Here is a 9,750-nt window from a genome sequence, read left to right as displayed (position 1 = left end):
GAGGGGAAAGGGGTCTCTTCATTTAAGTCATAAATGAAAGCTATGCACTTGCATAGGTTATGACTTAAAACTTTGTGTTTTGGGTATATTCTCACTTGGTATGTTGAAAACCATCCTTGCATCAAACAGCCCACCCACAGTCTGTTTCTTACTATGACTGTATTTTGCTAATATATCCCTTATTTTTAAAAAAAAAAATCCCTAAATGTTGAAGGTGGCTTCATCGTTTTATGTACACCAGACTAATGGCTAAAAATGTCAGTCTTTTGGCAATTGACAACTTTGAATTAGAGTCCCCTAAGTTTTATAGATCATTATAAAGAAGAATTAGATTAACCCTCTTGGAGTTCAGTTCAGAAGAAATTCTGTATTGAACTTGGTTAGTTTATTCCCTCACAGTGGGAAAAGCCTGCTGGTTCGCCTCGTGTTGCTGTAAGGGCAAGACAGGGGAAGTGAACACACAAGCTACCTATTATGTGTGGTTTTTACCTATGATTGAAAAATGAGGACATTGAAGATGAACTGCAAAAATAGGCAAGAGTGGCTCTGGTACTTTGGATCTCAGCATGACAACTCTACCACTGTAAATGTACTCTATTTTTCTACTTCAGGACTTTTTTTCTTTTTAAACTATTTCTGTATTTGACACATTAGTGTTCAGCCAACATTGTTACCATCCATTTTACTTTGCTTTCATTATCGTTTTTAATTTAATATATTTGGGTCTAACTCCACATAGATTGTGTTGCAATAACTAGAATGATTCACTTTGATTTAGAAATAATTTCTTAACAGAGTTTAATCAAAGATGCAGAATGGCTGTTAAATAAGGGACCATTAAATGTGACTTTAAGGTTCTGTTTACTATTATGGATGTAATCCTTATAGTAAATTTAATTTTGTAAAGTAGTGTATAATATTGTAATATTAAATCTTTGTTTTCTGAACTCAAACATATGATCTTCAGTATGAAGTTATAAATCTTCCCCCTTCTGAATTTAAGACAGGATTTACTTGTCTTTCTTTTTACAGTTTGTAATTTTCACTGTTTTATTCCTGTAAAAAGTCATTTGTAACACATGCAAATGCTTATTTTATCTGTGCTAATTTATCAGATTTGGCTACTCAATAAAATTAATTGAAAGAACTTATGCAAGTCCATCAGTCCTTTCTTATAAATAAAAATAGGATCATGTATTTGATCAATCAAGATAAATACCATGTACCAACATGTGGTAAATTCTACTTTTAGATAAAATGTTACATTTAGGTGACACCAACTGACAGGGCATTTGAGGAAATTAGTTCCAACTGACTCAAACTTTTCTTCTGTCCCTGACATTTTTTTTTTACTCTCAGAGCACTTCTGTCAGTTAGCACTGTTATTTAGCCCTACCTTGGGGTTTGTCCTTCCAGTAAGCATGCAGTAGTGCTATACCCACTTCGTGGTTCCTGCCATCTATCTGGGAGGCTGGTCTCAAGAGACAGCTGACTAATGGTTTGAGTTTAGCCTTCTGAGTGTTCCCAAGGTGGTGATCAATTTTATTGTAGGTAATCCTCTATCTTCATTTAACATTCTATTCTTTCAACACTTTTTTTGTGAGTCATTCCATTTTATGCTTGCCAATTTTTTTATGAGCTGTCATCTCTGCTACTTCTGGTTTGTCATACACATGTTAATGCATAAGCATGGTACTTGGACTTCTGCATTTAACAGTTTTTGAGTACAGAGTTCTGTCATTCTGTAAATCACTTATCATAGAAATATTAATTGGACTTGTCAGCCCAATGTTTTACCCAGTACATGTAACAATCTGTCTTGCTGTTGCTGAATTTGACCACTTAGTCTGTGGCTTGGTGTTCCAACAGGCAGCCAGCCTTCACTCTTAAGTTCAGGATCGTGAAGTTGAGTGCAGTCATTTGGTGATGTTGAAGGTAACTAGTTTGAAGTATAGATGGAAAATATCCATGTGTCTCAATTAATTTGGTTTGGTTTTCGGGTACTTATGCTATGCATGTTCTGTTGATGCCCAGCTAAGGATACTGTGGCCCAGTTCTATCACTTTTTGTACACTAGTAGAGGTGTGATAGACTAGTTATTGTACATAAATGTTATGCCAACTGTTACCTTGCTAGAGAGACCCAAAGACACGCTGTGTTTTGTAACGTCGCAGTAATTCTGGAATCACTGATGTCCTTGTTTTCTTGTTTTCTTTCCTTAGTAGAAGGGATTAACCATGCATACTGTATTAACAGTGGTGCTGTGACATAACACAGGAAACATGATTTGGGAACCTGACCTGTGCTCCTGACAGCCACCTAGAAGGCATTTCCTGGTCTTATGTATGCCTTTTGTGTATACAAACAAGCGTGTCTTTGCTGGCACTCTAATATAAAGAAAATATCCTCTTTCTTCATTTGGAGCATGCCCACAGAAGACAAATCAACTTCTTAAATTGAGCTGCACAGCAGCACTCGCCACTGTGCTCCCTAAGCACGCTCATCAGTTCATCCTAAGCAGCATGATGGGGGCCTGCTCGTTGCAGTTTAAACATCATGTGCTGGAAGTTAAACTGCTCTGTGACCTTGGCTTCGTGCACAACTCTGATGTTCTGCTGCTTTGTTGCAGTCCCAGTTTCAACTTCTTAGTTATAGAGTGTTAGGTCAATTCTACTTTGGTAAGGAACATACGCATCCACTTAAAATGTATGTTTTTCTACAGAACACCGCCTCCATCTCTCTGGGGTGAGGAACACGTGAACAGCCTGTGCTGGTTTTCACGCTGCACGCAGGTGGCTGCGCCGGGCTTCTGACACCAGAATTTTCCGCAAACTAAAGAAGGAGTTGGCCGCCGCCAGCGCTGAGAACGTGCAGTGCGCTCCCTGATGGTTCGCCTTTCCTCTCAGCACGCAAAACCCCTCAGCCTGACAGAAGCCGTCGATGACGTCTCCGTCGGCTCGACCTATCCCCCGCCGCCACCTCAGCCTCGCGGCCATCGCTCTCTCACTGCGCCGGCACCGTCTCCTCTCGCGCCGTGACGTCACCTCCGAGGCCGGGGCGGCCATCTTCAGTGCGGGCGTCTTACCGTCAGAGAGCGCAGCGCGGGACGGGCTCTCCCCCCACGTCCCCCGGTGTCCTGCCCTTACGCGGGATGGCGGCGCTTGCTTCAGCGGCTGGAGGAGGGCGGCACTGGCGCCTGCGCGCTGAGGCGGGGTGGCCCCATTGTGCGGCGCTGAGGTAACGCCGAGGCCTTTTCTGCCAGGGATGGAGGACGGCGCTGGGGTGGGAGCGGCGGCCGCGCCCCCGGGGGCCTCCGGCGGCCTCTCGGCCTCCCAGCGCCGAGCCGAGCTGCGGCGGAGGAAGCTGCTGATGAACTCAGAGGAGCGGATCAACCGCATCATGGGTTTCCACCGGCCCGCGGCGGGCAAGGGTGAGCCCGGTGGCGGCGGGGATGCGGCGACGGCGGTGTGAGGGCTCCCTGGGCTGGCGGTGACGGCCGGCTGCGGCTCCTCCTGCCGGCACCGCTCCCTGCAGTCCATTCATGGGACAGGAGTGTCTGTCTCTCCCCGGTTGTTGTTTGGCTCCTCGGTGCTACCTTTCGTTTCGGTGATGCTTTAAGTCAAGCGTGACCTTTTCTGGTGCTCGAGAGACCCGCGGGTAAAACACACGGGTCGTCAGAAATGTGACAAGATCGGGTCTTGGGCCTGTTACTGTTCTTAGATAGCGAGCAGACAAGCTCGTTTCACTTCGAGCACTTTTTCTTAGTTGAAGAAACGATGAGCGTCCCAAATGTTTTCATTCAGTAGCTGCTTGCTTTCATAAATGGGGTTTTATATCATAGTTTTCTCACGACTGGATAATAACTAGTCATTGGCTGTTTGTGGTTGACATGCAGAATTTTCTTGCAGGTTCTTAGGTAGGTAATTTATATACGCACTTCGAGGAGACCGACATTTCAGTTTAGAAAAATGCCATGAGTCAGTCAGCTTTAATATTGAAAAATATTTTTCAAGAGCTGATTTGTCACCTCTGGCAAGTTTGGTTTTTGCTCTCTAGCACCATCTCTTTTAGCGGTAAGACGGGGTCTTCATGTTTAATAGAGCAGGTTAACACTGCTTTGTCTCTGACAATAGGGGAAAACAAGCCAAAATACACTTCCGTTGCCCGTTTGTATGGCAGTCTTTAATACTTCTTAAGTGTGATAGATATTCTGTAAGTCTGTATCTTTTATGTTGCTCCATGTATTGGGCGCATCTTTCTTCTGTGCCTGCAGTATTGTTCCTTAAAGTAATCCAGTGTTTTAATTTCTCCATTGTTGACTGACACCTTCAACCTCCGACCCATGTTGCACAGCTTTCTATCTCGTGTCTGTGCCATATCTGAATAATAACCTTCGATGCAAAGCACATGGTACATGTGGGGGTCTTTGTAGGCTGATGGAGGGGAGCCAGGAGTGTGCTGAGTCCAGTTGTGTAACAAGAGAATTTTGGTGAATCTGATGAGCAATTTTGGTCTGGTCCATGCTCTGCTCTTCCCTTTTTGTTATCATCGACTGGAGTGTAACCTAAATCTGAGTGTAAACCTTTCCTTTGATACTTAAGCAGGTTGTGTATCAGCTGGGCCAAATTCTTTTTTAAAATGAGATTGCTTGCATTCAGGTATGTCTAATGGCTTTGTGATGAATAAAAAAAATTAATCTGTTTTTTCACTTCAGAAGCGGAGACATCAACCCATGACCCTAATCCAGTATGGCTGGTTCCATGTACCCAGTGTGCATAACTCTATATTTTTGTTTCTCTTCTTTAGATGATGAAGGTCACACAGATTCAAAGCTTCAGCATGAACAAGATAAATCAAACTCCCTTCCCATTCCTTCAGTTTCCAAGCGCATTGTGCTTGGTGATTCTGTCTGTAACGTGGCAGGCACTGCTGACCACACAGGCAGCCTGGTAGACCTCAAAGGGGATAAGGACTTGTTTGGTAAAACTCCAGAGCTTGTCACTGAGGGTACAAGTGAGCTCCGTCACCGTAACAGAGGGGAACTGTCATCTGAAGCTGCACCACGGCCATCTAGACATGGATTAGAACAGTATTTATCCAGATTTGATGAAGCTCTGAAGTTGAGAAACCAGCTGATGAATGAGAAGCCAAGCCAAGAGAATGGGAATGCAGTGGAGGAGTTTGACTCTTTCCGCATTTTTAGATTGGTGGGATGTGCTCTGCTTGCCATTGCAGTGAGGGCTTTTGTGTGCAAGTACTTGGTGAGTTCAGGGAAACAATCCAATTCTATTTTGCTAGTTTATTACAATCTTACTGTGAAATACCCTTTTCTAGGGTTCAAGCCTATTGCTAGGGACTGACTCGGGAACTTCAGGCATTCTGCATTTCCAACAACTATATAAAACCTAAAAAAAAGAGAATCTAAAATCTTTGAGATGATTCCCTATTACCTGTCAAATACAGCCACTGTATAACAGCTGACAGTGGCACATGTTTGGTCCATAGTGACAGAGGAGCAAGGGACACTGGAATAGTTGCTGCAGCTTAGTGTGCTGGGAGTTTATTCCCACCTTTGTGAGCATGAGTCAAGTGATCTTCTAGTTTGGAGTATACAAAAGAGAAATAAAGGAAGAACAATAGTTGTCCCAGGATAAGAGGACCTTACTCAGTATATTGGTCATCTGAGCTAAGATGTTCCTCAGTGTCCCTGGAGGGTCTCTGCAGGTGTGGATTGCCCTGGATTGCAGGGTTTGTTTTCACAAACTGCTGTATGCTTCTGTGATTCCAGGGTTTTAGGCTCAAAGAAAACCAGGCAGAACCTTATTTCAGAGACGTAACTTTTCTACTTAGATTTGTAGTATTCAAGAGTAACGTTGCTGTTGTGAACAACTTATTTTTTTACCTACCCAATTTTCTTTTAAGACTTGGGAACCATTGAACTTCTGTGTTTTCTTAGCTGTTACTTCTGACCAAGTTAATTTTTGTATATTCTTTTCTGTTCCCTCAGTCAATATTTGCACCATTTCTTACTCTACAACTTGCTTACATGGGACTATCCAAGTACTTCCCAAAGGTAAGACATTTTGTTCAGAATTAAATTAATTCTATTAAATGTTTTAAATTTAAACTTTGTGCTTAGATTGCATTGTTTTAGGACTAATGCATGTGAAGTATTCTTCCCTTGTTTTGAATGGTAGGATATAAAGTTATCAAATGCTGATAGTTTATGCAAGTTCTTAATCTTCCCAGATTTAGTCCAAATATTTTTTTAAGGCGGACTAGCAACTTGTTTAGCTGTAGCCTAGTTATAAGCATCTGTCCAGGAAAGCCAGGTAGTCCTGTCATGTCTTTAGGAAACTTTTGCTTTTCTCCTAGACTATACTCTTCTGTGGTTACTGTTTTCTCTCTCAGCAGCTGTTTTGCATGTGATACCCAGGCAAAATTTGGAAGGGTGTTTGTTAAAAAATGAGATGGTTATTGGCTTTTAAAGCCCTTGCATTCCATTGCTAGTATCAGTTTGAGTGGCAACTTGAGACGTTTGTGTGTCAAACTTGCTGCTTATTAGCAAAATTTGCTAGATCATAGAATGGTAGGGGTTGGAAGGGACCTTTAGAGATCATCTGGTACAACGCTCCTGCAAAACAAGTTCACCTAGATCAGGTCGCATAGGAACATGTCCAGGTGGGTCTTGAAGACCTCCAAGGAAGGAGACTCCACAACCCCTCTGGGCAGCCTGTTCCACTGCTCCCTCACCTGAACAGTAAAATAGTTTTTTCTTATATTTAAACAGATCCTTTGCTTTATATATTTACAGCAGTTAGTTGTGCTGAAGTATTTGTTTGCTTGATTTTGTCAGGTCTCCAGCACAAAGCAGAGTTGAATGATGCTCAGTCCATAACTGAATAGGAAGATTTACATTTGAAAAGGAGTAATAGATGATCTGTAGAAAGTCAGAATAAATCAGCATTTCTTTTTTAGTTAAGTGTATCACTGAAAACTAAACTTCATAGTAGTCATTCTAAGCTGACATGTCTGGCAGAAAATCTAATGTAGTACTGTGGTTTGTATGTTCTTTTTTTTTTTCTTTCAGTGTGAGAAGAAGGTGAAAACAACAGTATTAACTGCTGCTCTTTTACTGTCTGGAATCCCTGCAGAAGTAATCAGTCGCTCCATGGACACCTACAGCAAAATGGGAGATGTTTTCACAGACCTTTGTGTCTATTTCTTTACTTTTATCTTTTGCCATGAACTTATTCTGTTTTTTGGTTCTGAAGTGCCATGATGGGGGTGGAACTCAACACAGTAGTTACCCTAAAGCTTTCTGGACTCTATTCCTTTTAAAGTCTGACTGTGCAGACAGGTTCAAACCTTCATTAAAATTCTCACCTGTTCGAATGCTTGAAAGGAGCCTTAAATGCAGTCATTTTGGGAAAGGAAGAGCAGAGTCCCAGACTGCCCATTATATTGGTTCACCTTATTTAAATACTGTGTCTGCCTATTACAAATGTGAAGAATAGAGTGCAAGTGTCAGTGGATGATTTACTTGGTTTAGTTTGGTGATGCCCTCAGCCTCCTTCATAAACATTTGAACAAAGAAAATTCTTTTCAGCAGAACCATATATCTATATCTACAGTATGACTATAGCTAATAAGAACTGCTCATTTTGTGGTGTTTCCATTTTTTTTTAAAGAAAACTCTAAATAAAAGAAATCCCTTTATTCTGTGGTTCAAATTGAGAATGTTGAACCAAGTAGCTGCTTCTGGAGAATGTTGATGAAACATGCCACATTGTTGTCCTGGTCTTTGCCTTGCTATACCTTATTGTGATTGTGATTAATTTCATTTGATAATTATAGTGCAAAACAGCTAAGCAAAACCAACAACAAAAAAGTCCTGTTGCTTACAAATATCACTGAGAAAAAGTAGGAAGAAAGAAAATTGTTAATCTCCCCTCTTTATGAGTGTCCAGCAGCCTTATCCTTGGTGTAGCTCACTCATATGCTTCCATTCTGATGTCCTTTTGTTACATTAAAAGTTCATCTAATGAGGGGAAAGTTGTAGTTATTGGCTACCAATCTGCAGTGTATCAAATGGTTACTCTAGTAAACATAAAACTTAGAAGGAGTTTTTTTTTCAAGCTCCTTGCAGGATTGCATAAGACAAGTTTTTACATGACATTAATTTCTGCAGTTTACCTCTGTTTATTACCAGAGATTTGCATGTAAACAGGGTCTTCATGTCAGAGGAGTTTGGCTTTTGCTGTGCAGAACTAAAGCCTCGCAGTGTACAGGCTTTGATTCAGCGGAGCTCTTTGTGAGATTTTTTTGGTGCGTTTCTGCAATGACCCCAGTGATACCAAAGCAGCCCTTCCTATTTAAATCTAGTGCACTACAAGGGACAGTGAAATGAAGAAAAGTGCTTTGAGTTGACTGCTACATGAAGCTCTAGGTTTGAAGAGTGAGTAGCATTTGTGGTTTGTTGTATGGCTGGACATGCACACTGGTGAGAAGATGCCAGATGGACAGTGAGCTGGTGAATGCTCTTTTCCCAATCATGAATTTTGCACAGTGAGGGGAGGGGTCTTACCAAATAGTCAAAGTAAATACTGGTTATGTGTAAAGATTTCTATTGAAGCTAAATTTGGTAATTTTTTCAACTTGTTTTCTGTTTAGAATCTAGACTTTCAAGTAATCTAGGCCACTGCATTTTTTTAGCCTACAGAAACATTTATGTTGGTATCTGCAGACTTTTTTTAGTGAGCAGAAGCGTTTGATAACAGCTGTTTAATCAGAAAGCAGGGCCATTTATCGCATTCTTTTCTGTTAAAGCTTCCTGCTGTAATGTTAGCACTGCACTTCTGACTCCTCGATTAGGTCCATGTTTGTTTGTGGCATGAAAACAAAGAAGCTTGCTTCGATCATTTTCAGGGTTTTTTTTTACTGATTATTTTACAGGGAATTACGTTACAGGCATCTAGGGCTGGGCTGCAAAAGATTCCGACTCATCTCTATTAGCACAAAGGTCGATTCAGAAGCTTTACATTTGTTTGTGTTAGCCAGGAATTTCAGCAAATTGAAATAGCTATCATTTAAATTAAAGTTCAGATATGTAAATAATGAGTTTACTAAAAAGTGACTCTTGTTCTGACTATATGCCCAAATGTAATACAAATAAATTGCGAAAATTCGGTGTACTAACATCTGCAAAAAGCAATGAATTTTTAATCTTCAGCGTAAGAATTTTAATCCTAGTGAGTTTAAATACTGACAAAAGGGCTGACCCACCTCCTGTATGTTCATTTGACCTTTGCACCATCATTATATGCAACGAAAGGTGAAACAGGTTTATCTCTCAAACAGTGAAATAAATCTTGCTGCGAGAGCTGATCAGGAACTTTTGAGCCCCTAACCATTTGCTTTTGCCGATGACTCCAGCGTGGGAAGCCTTTGTGCCCTTGCGTGAGGGGCGTGGCACCAGGAGGGGCTTGCACTAAATGATGCTTCTTCAGCTTTGGTCCAGAAATGAATCCCTTTTATTCCATTTTTAATTTATCTCTATTCATGTACATAATTCTATTTAATGTTTATTACCACTCCGATTGTTTTCTATTAAAAGTATATTTGTTACCCTCTTCTTGGTGCTTCGTCCTGTCGTTGTGAGGCATGTTGTGAGGCACTATGAACACCTTGCACAGTGCATTGCGCAGGGACGGGGCAGCAAGGAGAGGCCCCAGGCGCTGAGCCGGGCAG

At 41.4% G+C, this 9,750-nt stretch overlaps 1 protein-coding gene across 1 annotated transcript; it reads left to right on the top strand.

Annotated features, from left to right (window-relative positions):
* The first annotated feature begins 3,052 nt into the window (after positions 1–3,052).
* On the top strand, positions 3,053–9,625 carry CAMLG (calcium modulating ligand). The gene is made up of 4 exons (XM_062002888.1): positions 3,053–3,430; positions 4,807–5,261; positions 6,008–6,073; positions 7,091–9,625. Exons 1-4 carry the CDS (start codon positions 3,265–3,267, stop codon positions 7,280–7,282), a joined length of 879 nt encoding a protein of 292 aa, XP_061858872.1. The 5' UTR covers positions 3,053–3,264; the 3' UTR covers positions 7,283–9,625.
* The last annotated feature ends 125 nt before the right edge of the window (positions 9,626–9,750 follow it).

The sequence above is a fragment of the Colius striatus genome, chromosome 9 (genome assembly GCF_028858725.1).
Source record: "Colius striatus isolate bColStr4 chromosome 9, bColStr4.1.hap1, whole genome shotgun sequence".
NCBI classification, from domain to species: Eukaryota; Metazoa; Chordata; class Aves; order Coliiformes; family Coliidae; genus Colius; species Colius striatus.
Note: the sequence above shows the minus strand (reverse complement) of the source record. Positions and strands in the feature narration are given on the sequence as shown.